Here is an 18,784-nt window from a genome sequence, read left to right on the forward strand (position 1 = left end):
TTCACGGTGTTAGAGAGTGCTCTAATGGCCGAGATAAGAGAAACTCAAAAGGTGGACGAGTTCGTCGAGAGTCTATGGCCTAAGGCTCATGTGTTAAAACCCAGGAAAAAGGATGACCTGGCATCCAGAAAAGGCCAAACATATGCAAGATATGCCATAAGGGATGGTATGCTGAAAAGAAATGGCAAGGTAGTAGTACCTAATCAGAATGATCTCAGGCAGAGAGTCATTGAACAATGCCATGATAGCCCATGTGCGGGACATCCAAGAGTCGAGAAGACATATGATCTCATAAAGCGAGATTTCTTTTGGCCAAAGATGAAAAAGCATATTCATGAATATGTGACACGCTGTTTTTCGTGTAGCCTACGACACAAGGTGGATATGATTCTATTCTTGTGATGGTTGATCGTCTTACCAAGATGGCTCACTTCATTCCATAGTGTCAGACAGAGATGTCAAATTTACCGGTCATTTTTGGACTGCGGTATTTGAGACACTAAGGATTGAGTTGGAAATGAGTAGTGGGGATCATCCAGAAACGGATGGTCAAACGGAAATAATCAACCAAAGTTTAGAGGATATGCTTAGAGCATATGTGTCATTGAGACAACATACATGGAACAAGTGGTTGCCATTTTTAGAGTTTGCCTACAATGATAGAAAACATTCCTCTACAGGGTTCAGTCCGTTTGAGCTGAACTATGGTTATAGACCAGCGAATCCAACTATAGTTGGAATACCTCAGAAAGTGCCTAGTACCGCGAACTTTGTGGTGCAGATGCAGGAGATGCTAGCACTTGCGAGAGCTAACATCCACCAAGCTATGGATAGAGCTAAGGCGTATGCGATAGAGCTAAGGCGTATGCGGATACAGATCCGCTAGAGAATTTAAGAAAGAAGAAAAAGTTTTTCTCAGTGTTCCTTCGCACTCTAAGTCTTTGACTGCAGGAGAGTGTGCTAAGTTATCACCTCGATATTGTGGGCCATGGTTAATTCAAAAAAGAATAGGCAAGGTAGCCTATAAATTAGAATTACCACAAGGGTGTAAGGTGCACCCAGTGTTTCATGTTTCTCGTTTAAAGAAATTTTTGCATACAGGTGACTCACTAATCGAAGGTGTTGTTTTGTTTCAGGAGATAGAGGATAATACAAGACGCAAATCAACAAGAATCCTGGATCAAGGAACAATGCAAGTGCGCAATAAGAAGATACCCACGGTGTTGGTTGCATGGCATGGTCTACCTCTATCACAAGCTACCTGGGAATCCGTATACCAGTTACGGAGAGTGTTCCCAGATTTCATCATCGAGGACGCTGATGCTTGAAGAGGGAAGGAATGTTATGCTCTAGCCGAGATAGCATGACCTCGGAAAGATCGGTGGGCATTTTCTCTTAGATGACCGACTTTTGTAATATTTTATGTGCGTAAATAAAATGGTCAAGGGAAGTAATTGCCAAGATCCTAGGTGAGGGTGTATTGGCATTGACTAGGTGGTTCTGAGTGCTAAGGCCTAGGTGCACCTAAATGTGTAAAAATGCCAAGGGGCAAATGTTTTAATTGTGCCCCAAGAGAGGGGTAAATGGTGTACCAAGCTAAATGGTCTAAAATGATGACATGTGGCAGAGGGAACAATCTAGGGAAGTGAGGGCTTGTGGATAGGCATGAAGGAAATAAAGTTACGTATCTTTGTGAGCATGCCATCCATGAGATAGGTTGGGAGGAAAAACATGATGCTAGCACCTGTGAATCGACGAAAAAAACCAGACAGCGTGAATCGATAGAAAGAACAAGAGATTAGTTAGTGACTGTTTCATACTGCCTCTATGTCCTCATATGAAGGGTGCAGTGGCTTCCAACACCACCTCTCACTAACTCATTGTGGGCCCTTCCCATTTGCCCTATGAGGTGCTCAATTTGCTTCTGGGAAGAGCCTTGGTGACCACATTGAATATGTTCTTTGAAGATGGCAATAAATAAGCTCTATCTATGTGTCCTCGATCGTCTCTCAAATAAAATGACATTGAATATTGATGTGCTTGGTCAATGTGTGGGACATCGGGTTCTTTGTGATAGCTATGCACCTTTGGTTGTCACGCATGATTGCAGTTGCATCCTTTTGGAAAAGGTTCACGTGCTCTAGTTTCCATTTGAGCAAGAGGGACTAACATCTTGCTATACTTTGCCTTTGTAGAAGAAAGAGGTACTATATGTTGTTTCTCATTGAGCCATGAAACATTTATCTCAAGTTGAGCATCATGATCCCAATCACTAGATCAGTCCAAGTTACAAAATCCACCAAATTTTAAACTTGAGTTGTTAGTGATGCCGCAATTCGATGTATTTTAAAGATATCTCAATACTCTCAATCTTTCTTTCCAATGGCTATCCCTTGGCTTTGAAGAAATTAATAAGTAAATCCAACAGCAAATGCAATATCAGGTCGGGTGTTGGTCAGGTAGAGTAGACCCACCTACCAAGCTCCAATAAAATGCTGCATCAATCAACAAGGGTCTTAGCTCGCTGACTTGATTAGTCTGAGAGATCAAAGCGTAGTTCCATTGGATGTCTTTCGCAGTAATTGAAATTTTCTCACTTTTGAATTGCGTTCAAGTGCATTTGTAACATGTGAGTCCTACAAGGCTCTCAAGTATTAGGCATGTACTCTCCTCTCCTTTGTCGGGGTATTTCTAGGAGGCGCAGGCTGCTTTGAATCTGAATCTGAGTGATCTTTCTTTGGAACCTCCTCTTTCCCTTCTTCTCTTGCTCAATGGTAAGTTTGGGTGTACTTGGGGTGCTTTTGGAGCATGAGGTACTATCTATACTTGTCTCTTGGAAGACGACATCACAACTCACCACTAGCCATTTCTTTGTAGGATCATACACGCAGTAGACTTTGTATCCCTCGCTATAACCCACAAAAATACACTTTTTGCTTGTGGGATTTAGTTGCTTTCTATTTACTTTATTCACGGGCACATAAGCAATAGAATCACAAAACCAAAAACTTTCTAATGCATAATGAGGACATACGATGTTCTATGTGGAGTCTTTCCTTTGATTGCTTTGGCCGTAGTCTTGTTTGATGGGGACAACCACATTGATCGCTACACCCTAGAAAGATTGAGATTTCTTCTCTTTGAGCATACCATGCTTGTGATTACGCTGCTCTTCCTTTCAGCTACGCTCTCCTACTAGGATATGCATGTAGTAGTTAGCTTTTGCTCCCATGCTTCATGCTGTAAGTTTTGAAGCCTCCTAAGCCTCCCTCTCCCTATCAATACAGAAGGTTTGGTCGTTTTATGCAACTTCTTTTCAACCATAGCCTTCCATTCCAATAACCTATCAAAAGCTCACACCCACTTCAGTCTATTGAAATATTCAATGAACGTAAGAAAATAATGTGCCCCAAAAAATGATGTGGTAGGCATATGTGTCCACAGATCAAGTGTACCAATTCGTATGCAACCTTGGGCTGAAAATGACCTCCTTTGGGAATGGCTCAAGGAGTTAATGCAAGCCATACAAAGTTGAAGTGTTTGTAATACATGTAAGGTGCCGATCCATTGCATCTCTCACAATATTTGACAATTTGATGTGGCCAAAACTCATCTTCCACAACCTCAAGCTTTTGGCTTTCTTCTCGATCAGTACTGCATTGATCTTAAATAGTCCATCTTCATCCACACTATGTGCTACCAACTTTCTAATCCCTTTTATCAAATCAACACCTTGAACTCTGCTTTCATATTGATCTTCGTCATTTGACAACTTCTTGCAGAGGTTAGGCACCTAAAGAACATCAGACATTGAGTTGGTTTTAAATGGAATGCTTTCGATACTTTTTCTAGGCTCTGTTGTAGCCAACTTTTAACTGCAAGTTTCACCTTATGAAGTTTTCGTCCACGTTGCGGCTTGCTGGTATTGCGTTAATTTTTTCTATCTTAAATGGTGCGTTGCCCCATCAGCTAGATTTAGATGCTCGTTTGGGAGAGACTAAAATGAAATCGTCTAGACTTTACAAGCAGTTGTAGCGTAAATGAAGAGATTTTGGACTACTTTTAGATTAGCCTTCTCCTTTAGTGCTAGCCTTCGTCACGACTGAGTCTGCCCTCCACCTTCGGAGTGTCGACAGAAACTCAGTACGAAGATTTTGTATAAATGGATGCTCAAGTATGTGTGGGTGTGTGGATTTGTATGTGTGAGAGCATATTTTTATACTATGTTCTACACCCACTGTTGGGCGCTAATGATGTCAGTGGGGATGTCATAGTAGCTAGTCCCTGTATGCGTGATGGAGTTTATGGTTTTCAACCTTATGAGTGACTATCATGAGATTGAAACTGCACTATGTTGTGTTTTTAGAGGATGAGTTTGGGAATGTTTCTAGATTCATCTAGGTATATAACCAACTTTTAACTGAAGAATGTGGATGTATAGGATTTGTGAGCTTTTGCAATTGGACATGTTTTTCAAGGCACACACTGTGGTGTGAATGGAACAATGCTCTATTACCTAGAACATGGGGACCAGACCACCTCCCTCACCAGATGGTTTGTATTAATTAAAAACTATGTTTACAATAACCAGATCATAGATAGGACCAAAAGATATAACAAGTAAAATAAGAATAGAACATGTTGAACAAAGTAGAGAGCCACTGAGATAAAAGTTCCCCAAATCGCAACTAAGGAGGTTCTATGTGTTGGAGTTTGGTAGGTCACATCCCCATCTGTGAGCCCCCAAATGAGGAGAGCATGGGGGAGTTGCACCAACAAGAACTCAAAGATGCCATAGGGGAAAAACTCTGAAAGAAAGCAGTAGAACATGTCGAACAAAGTAGAGAGCCACAGAGATAAAAGTTCCCCAAATCGCAACTAAGGAGGTTCTATGTGTTGGAGTTTGGTAGGTCACATCCCCATCTGTGAGCCCCCAAATGAGGAGAGCATGGGGGAGTTGCACCAACAAGAACTCAAAGATGCCACAGGGGAAAAGCTGAGAAAGAAAGCAGGGGCGCCAGATAGACAGCCTGCTAGCTGCCATGTGGGGTACTTGTAGTGGTGTCAGATGGCTGCAACTGGAGCAGCATCCGCTGCAGGAGCATTGGCTGTAGCAAGCAACATCCACCCGTCTTTTCTAACTGTATGATTTATCTAGGATCAGTGTTAATCCTATAAACATGCGGTCAAAATACTCTTAATTTAGAGAGGGTGATGAGCTTCAGATACCCTTCCATTCTGAAAGAGGCTTTGTTGACTTCAAAAGTGATGCCTCTTGGATTGACTAATGCATGCGCTGCAGTCGAGAGTAAAGAACACATTATGTGTTGAGTTTGTACTTGTTTTCTTTGATGACATCCTCAATTACAATGCAAAAAGGTTTGGCTGTGAAGATTTCAGAGACAAAATGCGGGAGCTCGAGTCAAAGAGTTGGACCCATGTAGCAGTCACAAAATGTAACTCGCTATCACAATCAGCATGTCTTACATCACCGGTATCTTTGGAGATTGAGTTGCACTCTGGATCACCTTTCTCAATAGGACATGGAGAAGGACTTGTAAACAAAACTGGAGAGGAAAAAGCAAGAAACTATGAACTACTCCATAGCCTGAACCACCAATGCCGGCCTCAACTGCAGGTACATCATTTGTATCTTTTAGGCATTTTGCCATGTGCTCAGAAAAGACTCTCCAAACTTGAAGCAGACAGGTTTGGCATTTGATCTTTCCAGCTTTCTCTAGTCCTGACTCTTTCTTGAGGTTATGTACCAACAAAGTCTCCCCTGCTCCTCTAGTTTCAAAGAGGAACATATCATGCATGGGCTTGAAGTTTTGGGTTGCACCTAACCTTATGCTAAAGCCAGCAAAGACATCTTTGGTAAAAGAGCCTGAGTAGCTTGGGCATGTTGCTGGCCGTAATGGATTACTCAATGATGAATTGTGTAAAGGCAGTGGCTGCCACCACAAGTTACCACATAGTTGGGATGTTTGGGCAGATAAAAAACTGAACACAGAGAGGGAGAAGAAGGGCAGGCTGAGCTTGGATGCTGTGGGGAAGATGATGGAGGGGGTGGCAGCAAGCTTGCTAAGGGAATCCTGTGTAGCATTATACTGAGCTGATATAGTTCTTTTATGGTTCTCCTTTCAAGTGTGCTGATGTATGCCGTTGAGTTAATTGGTTTGAGAAGTCGAATTGCTGAAATTTTCCTTCATTTTTAGGAATCCACTTTGCACATGGAAGAGTGACTGAAATTTCAGTCCTGATAGTGACAAGACACAATTTGACTTTTCTTAAAGGTTCTGTTTGATGTACGATTTGCCATTTATTGTGCTAAGTTCGCAGCATGTATTGATGATATTCAAACTCCAAAGTGGTTCTAAGGAGCTGCAGGTATCAAGAAGCTCGTATTTGTGTGTTGGAATTGGCTGGTGCTAGCTCATAATAGCACTGTTGCAGAAGCATAATTTGTAACTTACATTGAGTTTTAGTTACATGTAGGTCAAAGATTCTGTGCTCATGGAAAAGTTTCCTCTGGACAAAGATCCTACTTTAATGCCTTGTTGGTTAGGTTTCTAGAAAAAGATATCGCATGTATACCTTCAGTCTATGCCGAGTTTTGTTGCCAGGTTTGACTCACAGGAGCTACTGGACTCGAGGATTGTTGGTAGGAATATTAAAGCCGGTTTATTGTTGCAGGTGGTGTTAGCTGCCTTGCCACTTTGAATGTCTCCTTCGCCATTGTGTTTGGGTTCTTCGCAATCTTCCTGGGCTCTACAATTCTTATGTTGGAGACAGACTGTTCCATTACACTCTTCTCGTGCTATGAAGTAATATGTTGGTGCCTTGTGCTATTCTTTGGTGGCACTTATTTCTGCTTACGTCGCAAAGCTGCAGTTATCATGGATGAAGGTGAGTTTTATGGTAGCCGGACAATCGGCGTGGAACTATTGGAAGCTCCAGTTGAACTTGTGTCCCCAGAAATGGAAAGCATAATGAATGCAGCATTCAGAAATTGGACGGGTTCTTCAATCTTCTACTCAGAGGAGGACGAAGTACTGTTGACAGGTGGCTTGGATGACGCTTGGGATGATTATAGGATTTTCCACAGTGGTGAGAATGGAAGGAGAGATATGGAGGAATAATTTATAAAAAAACAGGGAAAGCTTTATTATTGTAATGAAAAGTAGGTTCCAATCTCAAGACATCTCTGTGCATGTGTAAAGAATTTGCGCTGTTTCACTTGTGATAGTAGTGATGCTCCCTTTACATATTGAATTATTTGGAGAAACTTGTGCTCATTTGCTTTGGGTTTAATAGATTAGCTTTTCACCTTAGTGTTTTTTGGACTTGGGTTGATCATCGCCCTTGGTCTGAACCAATGCTGTACATATTTTGCACCCAAGTGTGGCTTTGCTTGGACCTCTAGAGCAAAGTACGATAATGCCTTGGTGTGGCAAAGAAAAAAGGGTTTGTAAACTCAGTTAAAAAAGATTGGTTGATATTTGGTAGCATCAGAATGTGATTAACGGATGCTCGCTAAATTGGGTAAGTTGCTGCAAGCTCAAATGCTTTTATGTCTAATCCTAAAAAGTGATGGCCGAGTCAATATTGTGGATTAGTTACATTTTTTTAACAACATGATGTATTTAGCAGGTCTACTGTTATGGAGACGCAGAGAATTCTTATGGTTGTGGTTTTTTGTTGGAGTACCCCCCAATCACTTCTAGGTTACAATACTACATTTAATCAACCCAGAAATGGCTTGGTTTAGCTATGATTTACATGGTTAGTGTGTGGGCATGAATGCACATGCTCATGCAAGTGTGCATGTGCATGTATGGGTATGTGCATCAACTCATATGAGTGCACGGATGTGGGTGGTTGGGTGGGTGGATGTATTTGTGGGCATGGGCATTTGGATGAAGGTGAGCCGGCGGTGGTGGATGTCTATTGGTTTTGGAGGCTATTTAGGATGATACTTTGGCAAAAGTAGAGAAAGGTAAATCATCAAGTTCGGATGACAAAGAAGAGGAGGGTTTTGGTAGAGAGAGAGTATCTAAGAGCCTGTAGTAGGGTGAAAGCATGCATGGAGATGAAGAAAGAAGTAGAGAATGATTTAGAGTGAATTGCATCTCTACTAGGTAGAATTTATGACAGAGAGATACAATTAGACTTGTGTTTGGAAAGCTAGGGCATGTAGACTTTAAAATTATATCAGATGTAGAGAATTGAAACTTTATTTTCAGCATTATAGTGATAGATGGCCCCTTTTAAATGCACTCTTATTAAACATGAAGTTAGTAAGAACATTCAATCCATGATTTTCCTTTGAAAATTAGGATTTATCTAGATTTAGGCTTATCTTAAACACACATCATTTCAACCTATGTGTACATTCTAACAAAACAATAGTGCTTGAAGTAAATATTTTTTATGACTTACTATGGAAGACTTACCTACCTAACCTATTGTCACCAATTGGTATTTGTCCCAAGAAATAAAGAAGTCTTTATTAGATTGACTACGGTAAAAAAAATTGACTTTGGTTCACTAGAATAAGTTTTACTACTTTTACTTTTGCTTTGCATTGGTAAAAGAGAATTGTGGGGATGTCCACAAGGGACTAGGATTAGTCCAAGAACTAGGAATGCATGCATTTCGCTAATCTTTAATGGGTTAAAGTGCTGGAATTTGTTGTGTCATGTGTAGGACCTTAGAGAGTGCAAAAAGGACCCTGGATTGGGGAGAAAAGTGTAAAAAGCAAGTCCCACACAGCGCAAAATGTAAAGACAAGGGGGTGTCTCATTAAAAGAAGGGCCCACAAGATTAAAAGGTGCTTAAAAGCTCTAGAGCATCAAATTAGAAGGAAAAAGACTAAAAGCTTTGCTTTTTGTAAAAAAAGTTCAAAGCAGGCCCTAGCTTTTTGCTAGGCCTAGTCTATAAAAGAAAGGCCCTTAGCCTCCCAGATTCATTCAAGATTAAACTCGGACTTATGCTCTTTCATGAGCGAGTCGTACAAAGATTATTCTATTGCAATAAAGACCTTCAGGGGAGTCTAATCCAACCCTTATTTTTGGGCCCTAGTGTGGTGTCTTGTATTCTCTCTCTCCCAGATCTCTCTTTCTATTGTTGCGATTCACTTCTACTCCTCCCACGCTGAGTTGCGATTCATTCCAGCATCATATCTTCGACTATCTGACACGTACAAAGTGCTTGGAAAGAGTGCAGTTGCAGCGATCTAGTTCCTAGCCCTTTTGGAAGATCATTTGCGATCAGGGTTTCCAGGCCTACTTGGTGCCCACCGATGTTGCGAATTGACTCCAAAGCACCCAGACCTATTGTAAATTGATTCCAAGAGCCTAGCACTGTTGTGATGTGCCCAGGATCCTCTACAAGCTATTCCAGGGCATAGAGCCATATAGCAATTTGTTCCAAAAGCTGTTTTGAGTGTTGCAAACTACTCAAAAGTGTCATAATAGCAGTGATTTTATTGCTAAAGTATTTTGAAGTATCCTAAGGTTTGGTTACAGTGGTATCAGAGCATAGGATTTCCACTTTCCTTGGTGGAAACCGTCCAAGGCTAGAATGTAGCTATGAATCAAGGTGAGGCATATCTGTTTTTGCATCGGTTCAAGTGCTAGAGGGTGAGGCACACCAATTGTGACCTGAATCTTGCTCAAGAAGGTGTGGCACTCTTGTTTGAAGGCTGGTTGTGGCACTAGGAGCTAAGGCTCATCTTTAGGAGGCACAAATTCGTCTTGGCCAGATGTCTCTTCTCTCTCTATTGCCCTATCTCTTGGGTTGTTTCCTTCTCTTCTCTATGATCTATCAAGTGGGAAAGATGTTCATCCTGTCGTCATCCTTGGTGATGTGCTTCCAGTCTCTTGCTTAGAATTCTCGCAGCAAAAAACACTTGCTTTTCACGAAAAGCATCTCCTTCTCTTAAAAAAAGCACTCGCTTTTCACAACAAGCAACCCCTTTTTTTGCATATGCGGCCGCCTTTTCTCCAAAGTGGCATAAAAGAAGCAATAAAAGTAGCAAAAAGCAACGAAAAGCAGTGGTTGCTAGTTTGTTTTTCTCATCATGGACGCGGCCTCTCAGTCATCACAAGTACAAGCGTCTAAGCAAGATTGTGAGATAAAGGGGAGAAGGTCCCTAGATGAGGATTCCTATAGAGAACTATTGGCTAAATTGGCAAAAGCAAGAGAGAACCAATTCGTAGTTGAAGCTTGTCCTTGGACAAAGTGGCTTCAGAGATGTTATGGGACATCTAAAAATAAGTATTTCTTTCATGTTTATTAAGCTTGCCTTATTCTGATTTAAAGATCTAACCCTTGTATCTTATTATAAGGAAAGAAGTGTGTTGTTTCCTTGATTGTTTCAGGAATCAAAAGCAAAGTATACAAGATTGCTTATACATACATATGTGGTCCAAAAGTATTCCTTGATGGGTAAAGCTAGTTATTCCAAGTTATATTTCAGTTTTGGAGGACTTTAAGTTATTGGACACGAGTGATATAGGCCCTCTTATGAAACTAGTTTTCTATGAACTACGTGGTCAAGGCTATGAACTATTTGTTTGGTTTCATCAAACTTTTATATACATAGTAGTACGAGGACAAAAGAATCTCAAAGTTAATATATCCAGTTTATGGGTTTGAGCAGCTTATGCCAAAGAGAAGTGTTAGAGACTACTTGTATATCTTTTATGAATTTAAGAGTTAGATCCATGACAAATTCAACATAAAAACCTATTTGAGGGTAGTATGTTCAAAGTTGGCAAGTTGATAGTCATATGCCTGATTTTATGATATTCAATTAGGGCATTGAGTTATGATAACTGGTCATTTTAATTAGTTATGTTCTTATGGAGGAGTATCCGATCCTTTCTTGCGGAATTCCATGTGGTCATTTTGACCAAGTATTTCAGTTTCAAGTTATATTATCTCAGTTCCAGAGGAGTTTAAGTTATGATATTCAGTTTTGTTTTCTTGTTATGGAGCATGACATGCTCAAGTACCAGCCCTCATTATGGCATCATTTTATGGTCATTATTAACCCAGTATTTTCTTCAAGATTCTATTATACAATAGTTTCCATTGGGATTTGTTTTATACAAGAACTCTTATGGTTTCTCATGGATTATGGCTAAAGCGACAGAGTTTTACAGTCATCTGTCAATTATATGTCCTTTGAAAAGTTTGAGAACCCTCCAAGTTTATGTCTGACCAACACAGTAAGTGTTTGGTAGCAAGAAGACCATTGAGAATTGGGAGCACTTTTGTAGTGAATAGAATTTATTTCATAATAATTCTTTCTAAAGCCATTCCAAGAAGACATTCACACTACTTGGAACTACTATTGGAGCATAAGTCTCATCATAATCTTGACCATATTGTTGTGCAAATCCTTTTGCAACTAGTATGGCTTTGTACTAACTGTCCACTAGATTTAGTTGAAAATGTACAATATATACAAGCCCTTTTAGGATTAGGGTTAGGGCATCTAACCCTTTCCTTTATAGCACTCTATTGGTTAGTGCTATGCACAATATTATCACATGATGTTGAGCATGGTTTCTCAATACCTTTTTATTCGAATTGAAATATGGAGTTGCAGCCAAAGAAGCCGAGGGGAATACAATGCCCTTGGAAGAAGCAATCATTTTAGAACTATCTTTAGTCCGGCTTGTGAAAGGCAAAGAAAAAGCAGCCAAGTCCAAGTGAAAGGGGCATGGATTTGCCAAGAATGGACATTATAAGTACTAGATGGGAAAATGTATAGATGAAATCATCAATCCAGAATAAAAAAGAAGGGCCTATGTCTACCTAGTGCTCTTAAAGAGTAAGAAACGCCAATTTAGAAAAAGGCCCTATGGCTGCCAAGTGCTCTTAAAGCGCAAGAAACACCAAGAAAAAGAAGGGCCGATGGCTTCCCAGTGCTCTTAAAGAGCAGGAAATGCCAAAGAAATCAAGAATATTCATGTGGAAAACAAGTGTTTTAGATACAGAAAGAGGGGCGTGTGGTTGCCTAGTGCCCTAGAAGGCCAGTCAGCCACCAAAAGGAGCAGAGAATGCCACAAGATTGATCTAAGTCAATTATCTAAAGTTACCAGATTCCACGATCCACTTTAGGTGGAAGAGATGGAGGAGACCCTCCAACAAGAACAGACTGTGTACCACACAAAGAAGAAAAGCACCTAGAGGCAAGTTTATCTGCAGGTATCTTGCCAAGTATGAGAACTATTAGGCAATTGATGCTAAGAGAGGAGGTATCCCCAAGTTTTACAGCTATATCAAGAAGTTTTTTAGTTGAGGACATTTGATTAAAAGCCGAGGGGATGTCACCAGTTGGTATTTCTCCCAAGAAATAAAGGAGAGTCTATCAGATTGACTATGGTCAAAGAAAACTGACTTTGGTTCACTAGAGTAAGTTTTACTACTTTTACTTTTGCTTTGCATTGGTAAAAGAGAACTGTGGGGGCACCCATAAGGGACTAGGATTAGTCCAAGAATTAGGAATGCATGCATTTTGCTAACCTTTAATTGGTTAAAGTGCTAGAATTTGTTTGTGCCATGTGTAGGACCTTAGAGAGTGCAAAAAGGACCCGAGAGTGGGGAGAAAAGTATAAAAAGTAGGTCGCACAAGGTGTAAAAAGTCAAGACAAGGGGGCACCTCATTAAAAGGAGGGCCCACAAAATTAAAAGGTGCCTAAAAGCTCCAGAGCACCAGATTTAGAAGGAAAAAGACTAAAAGCTTGGCTTTTTGTTAAAGTAGCTTTCAGAAAGTTCAAAGCGAGCCCTAGCTTTTTGCTAGGCCTAGTTTATAAAAGAAAGGCCCCTGGCCTCCCAGATTCATTCAAGATTGTACTCAGACTTATGCTCTTTCATGAGCCAATTGTACAAAGATTATTCTATTGCAATAAAGACCTTCAGGGGGGTCTAGCCCTTATTTATAGGCCCTAGTGTGGTGTCTTGTATTTTTTCTCTCTCCCAGACCCCTCTTTTTCTTGTTGCGATTTACTTCTACTCCTCCGAGGCTGAGTTGCGATTCATTCCACCATCATATCTGCAGTGATCCAGTTCCTAGCCCTTCTGGAAGATCATCTACTTGTTGCGATTAGGGTTTCCAGTCCTACCTGGTGCCTAGCAATGCTATGAATCGACTCCAAAGCACCCAGACCTACTGTGAATTGATTCCAAGGAGCCTAGCACTACTGTGATTTGGTCTAAGTGTGCCTAGGATCCTCTACAAGCTATTCCAGTAAGTAGAGCCATATTGTGATTTGTTCTAGACGTTGTTTTGTGTATTGCAAACTACTCAAAAGGGTCATTATAGCGGTGATTTTATTGCTAATATCTTAAGGTTTTGTTACACCTATGTTGTATTTAGTTTTCCATGCCTACGTCTCTCGTATTTGAGTATTGATCAGTACATAGTAGCATACCTAGATAATTTGCTACGTTTGTAGCATTGGTACATATTTTGTGTGCAAAGTTGACCAATAATACGACTTTGTTGGGGAATGTTTAGCTTTTCCTGAAGTCCCTCTACAAGAGACTATAATTGAGCTTCCCTCAAATTTGAAAGAGGGACTATTTCAATGGCCTTTTGAATGAGTTCTCATATGCACTAGGCATTATCCAATCTTATACCAAACTACATTACAAGGAAGCATCTTGTCTTATGTGTCACCACTAACGAGCATAGAGTGTAAGATAGGCTAAAAGGACATGCAATGAACATGAAGTTGGACTAAATGAAATAAACAAAATTATTAAGGTAGTTTTGTGATAAATAAAAATGCAACGGTTGACATGTCCTTTACTATTTAGATAGTGACCTCAAGTATCAAGCATTGTCATACGCATCAAGAATGCATCCATACTCATTTTTCTCCCTTTTTTCCCCCTCAATGTTTATTAAATTCATAATGTATACTATATTCTCTAGAACGAGAGAAGTCCTGATCATCTTCCACTTTGGATGGATCATCTCTCATAGGTCTTCGGGACTAGTCCCATAAAGGGTTCTTATAAGTAGGGCTATATATACAACCTTGTGTCTCTTGATTTTGGATAATAAGAGTGAAAATTTAGATATTGTTCTAGTGGTGGTATCCTCCATCTTCAATTTGTGTTGTGTTGAAATAAACTTGTTTTCTTTGAGGGAGGTTTTGATTTTTCTTTTTGTGAAACCCTTGAACTAGTGTAGTTTCTTTCACGTTTTATCCTTCAGCTACATCTAGCTTGAGATGCAATGTAACCTTACACATTAAGGATTGCTAATAATCCAGCATAGAGACCAGTAAGTAATCCTTGTGCCTCTAATTAAGTCCAAAATCTCGTAATTTAGTTGCTTAAAATGAGAGGAAGCAGTCTTTCTACATTTGTTTGCTCGCTTTGTTGAGGCAGCTCAAAAAATTACAAGGTTTGTATTGCCTTGGGAGTCCAAACTCTAGGCTAGTGAAGAGCTAGAGTGCATAGGCATAATCTCATAAGGGGCAAAGGGTAACATAGGCAAAGAAGCTCTCAAAGGAGATCCAAAGATCCAAAGCAACAATAGAGGCTCCAATATGACCAAGTAGATTGAGAAAGAGCATAAAAAGAAAGTGCAAAAAAAAACTTAGCCTTGGATGGTGATACTTATATTGATGTTTCATTATTCTCATTTGCAGGTAGTGGGATCTACCATGGTTAGAGGCCTTAAATACACACACAAACACACACGAACACCAAGCATGGGTGCAGACGGGATAAAGACAATGTAGTGGGAGAGCATATGAGTGAGCTACGAGTGACTTAGATGAGATTGTTGTAGGGATATCTATCATAAGGACATGAAATTTTATAGAAATCTTGTCCTTGATGACCACTCTAGGAAAACATGGATACAGTTCATGGAAAATAGATTTGAAGTATTTGATCACTTCATGGTTTCAAATCTCTAGTTAAGAAGGAAACCAAAAAATATAGTAAGTTTTAGAGAGGTGATAATGCTAGTGGATATAAATCTCATCAACACTCAGACTTTTGCAAATATCATTGTATAAAAGACACTTCTTAGGCTGTTGCATCACACAACAATATTGTGCCATTGCGTCGCATAACAAGATTGTGTTGTAAAATGGAAGAGTAGGCTAATTTCAGAATGTGCTAAAGGCATGATGGATGAAAAGAGTTTGTCTAAATCTCATTGTAGTCTATCTCATAAAGTTCATATTGCAATATGACTCCCAAGGAAGGTTTCATTGGACGAAATCTCAACATAAGTAATCTTAGAACATTTGGTTCATGTTGCAAACCCAATGCCAGATAAATTAAGGAAGAAGCTTGCCATCAAATCTCAAGTATGTGTTCTCAATGGTTATAGTAAGGAAAGGAAATGCTTAAAGCCTTTGAGGTCCTAGCGAGAGACTATTGATAATCAGTAGAGAGGTGATTGTTCTGACAAACTACTATTATAACAACACACACTACCCATGCAGATGAAAGAGTGTTTAGGGGATTTCCATGTACTTTATGCAAAAGTAAAGTTAACCATCCAAAGTTCCAAGAAAAGCAAAAAATATTGGAGGTGAGTGGAGGGGATGTTGGGAAGAGCATGGAATGTGGGGGAGGAGACGATGGAGGTGGATGCCAAACCAAGATCTAAAATATGTACTCTTCTTTCCAAAAGGAAGAGATACAAATTACATAACTATCTTTAGGAAGTCCATCTGGCAATTTACACCTAGTCTATGGATGTGGTATATGCCCTTTCTATTAGTCTTTCTATACACACTTTCCCTTGTGAACCAAGTTTCATTTACATTCTCAACATCTCTACTTACATTATACTTCAAGATGAGGGTTGATTACAAAAGCAGAACTACTAAGAAAGAAAAAATACAAAAATACATGCCTCTATGTTATCGGCAACGAAAGTGTGGAGTAAAGTTCCTTGGAGTAACTTATCAATTACTCCCCCTATTACCATGCAATAAATTTTTGCATACACAAAGACTAGCTCAAAGACTTGAAAACTTGCCAAAATTTAATGGATTTGTGAAAATATATGTAGCTTGCTCATGTGTAGGGCAGTAAAGCAAATCAACTTCTCCAAAGAATATGTTTTCAATAGATGAAGCAATGCACCTTAATATTTTTGGTGTCGATATGAAAGCTCATGTTCTAGGTTAGCTAGATGCTACCCATGATGTTGGAGTGGATGAAGTTGGATCCCATGAGACCAACTAAAAATCCTAATAGAATTCCAAAACTAAATAGCTCCACCAATTGTGTTTGTTATTGCTCTATATTTTGCTTTAATATTGTGTTTGTTGTTGCTTTAAACTCAGCATATGTTAAAGACAATGCAACATTAGGGTGCTTCTTGCTAAGAAAGAAAACAAAAATGTTTTACAAATCTCTAATCATTAATGTTATCAACCGAATCTTGATGTGTGAATGCACTCAAACTCAAAACAATTCAGGTATTAAGTTTAGACCAAAACCTATGGATCCTTTAATGTATTTAATAACTATGCATTCCACTCGAAAATCTACCTTTCAAGGCATTACATGTTTTGGATGAGCACTTCAACTATATAATTCAAGCCTAGTCTTAATTTTGTTGAGTATATCAAGCTACTTGTACTCCTTTGAATCTACATCTAGAGAAGTGTTGTGAAAGCTTCAACTCGCATATCCATGTGCCTTGTATTAAGCATCTAGAATTGCTTCAAGCATAATTATCCATGTGCCTTGTATTAAGCATCTAGAATTGCTTCAAGCATAATTTGACCATCCAATCTCTAAATTTCAAATCCAAGAAAGCAATGAAGCTAGGAAATTTAGATGTAAGTTTTCTCTTAATATTCACAAACATTTCTTCACATGAAAGGGTACTAAGAAAATCATTCACATAAAGTATGATGACTGCAAATTTTAAGCCTATTTTAAGAATGTATAATTGTCGATTAATTGTAGATGTCTCAAAACCAAGATGATGTAAAGGATACCCAATTCTAGCATTCTCTTGTCTAGGGACCTATTTTATACCACAAATCAATTTCAAGAATTGGCACTTCAAATGCCTTTCCCTAGAACTATACAGCCTTCTAGTTGATCGATGTAAATTTCTTCATCAAGATAACTGTTCAAGAAGGCATTGTTCACATCCAATCCTATGCTTTTCTCTAAATAATATTTTTGGTACACTTTGTTTAAGCATAATTTTCCCATCCAATCTCTAGATTTCAAATCCAAGAAAGAAATGAAGCTAGGAAATTTGGATGTAAGTTTGCTCTTAATATTCACAAGCAATCTTCACATGAAAGGGTAATTAGAAAATCATCCACATAAAGTATGATGATTGCAATGCTTTAGCCTATTTTGACAATGTATACATATGGATTCATTGTAGATGTCTCAAACCAAGATGATGTAAAGGACACCAATGGAATTCAAGCCTAACATCACCCTACTACAACTCTGTCAATTGTCTCCACAGATCAAGCATCAGACTATTGCATTCTTGAATAGTATGCCAGGACATCAACAAAGGGGATTTGTTCAAGGTGGGCCCACACTAGAGATAGTACCGGTTCAAGATGAGTTGTTGCCATACCACTACATTGCAAGAATTTGTATTTCAAATGCTTTTCCGTAGAGCTACATAGCCTTCTAGCTGATTTATGCAAATTTCCTCATTAAGATAACCATTCAAGAAGGCATTCTACATATCCATCTAGTTGATCTGTGGAAATTTCCTCATCAATGTCACCATTCAATAAGTAAATCCATTTGAACCATGACAATCACAATTTTAATTGCATTCATTTTCACTCCATCATATTCAATTCCATATGCATAGCCTATTGCTACTAACCTTGCTTCACTTGTCAACTTAATGATCACGTGTGAATTTGTATTTGTTAACCCACTTGCCAACAATGTTAGGCCTATCGGCATGCAATTTAGCTAGTGTCTATGTGTAACTATCTGTGATGGCATTATATTTCTCATTTGTGCTACTTGTCACCATGCGTCTTATGTATCCTTTTGTTTAGCATTTGGCTCTTTACTTTTTCCATGTTCACAAAGTTTGTGGTATATGTCCAAATGTTAGGGACTTTTGTCCCTCTTGTTAAAACTTTTTAAGCTGTGCAAAAAAACTCTTAAATGGGCAAAGAATTTGGCCTCCTTATCTGTCCTTTGAGTTAGCCCAAGAGCCTCCATAGCTTCTTGTCAAATGCTCAAGTCTTTGTGCCAACTTTGTTCACTCCTACAAAGAATCAATAAGGGTCCTTGTTTAGAGCCAGGCAAGTTTTCTTTGAGACTAGAAGTGCTACTTCCATGTTACGTGATGCAAGCATCCACCTCTTGAAGTTTACCTTTACAATTCTTTGCCGCCTTTAGATGTGTTCTATAGAGATGTCAGCTTTTGTATGTGGCCTTGTTCAAATTTTCCCTAACCTGCTTAGTGTCTTTAAGGCCATGAGAGCATTCTCCAAGTTTTTGGGGGGTTACTAGTCTCCTCCATCATGAATTTGAGCTTACTGATCTTTGTTGCTAGCTATTAACTTGTCCTTCAAGCAATTGGCTTGTTCTCTTCTACAAAATTTGAGCTCTCTTTTTTTTTTGAATGGCCATTTAAAACCCACCATGGGTGAGAGGAAAGCTTCATGGGAACCTAATACTGCATGGCATGATTGATCCAAATTTATTGCTTGGGCAATCTCTTGTGTGCCCCTCTGGTATTGGAGGTTGCCAAGCTTAGCAATCAACCATGCTTAACGCT

General features: G+C 39.3%; 1 protein-coding gene across 1 annotated transcript in view; it reads left to right on the forward strand.

Moving 5' to 3' along the window:
* LOC147890164 (uncharacterized) overlaps positions 1 to 7,346 on the forward strand; it is a 36,782-nt gene extending 29,436 nt beyond the window's left edge. The window contains exon 3 of the mRNA XM_087390137.1: positions 6,697 to 7,346. Coding sequence (XP_087246263.1) covers positions 6,697 to 7,142 — 446 coding nt within the window. The 3' untranslated portion in view covers positions 7,143 to 7,346. The remainder of the gene's footprint in view (positions 1 to 6,696) is intronic.
* Positions 7,347 to 18,784: the final 11,438 nt, after the last annotated feature.

The sequence above is a fragment of the Dipteris shenzhenensis genome, chromosome 19 (assembly GCF_047967505.1).
Source record: "Dipteris shenzhenensis isolate YYH24624 ecotype China chromosome 19, Dip_SZ_1.0, whole genome shotgun sequence".
Taxonomy (NCBI): Eukaryota; Viridiplantae; Streptophyta; class Polypodiopsida; order Gleicheniales; family Dipteridaceae; genus Dipteris; species Dipteris shenzhenensis.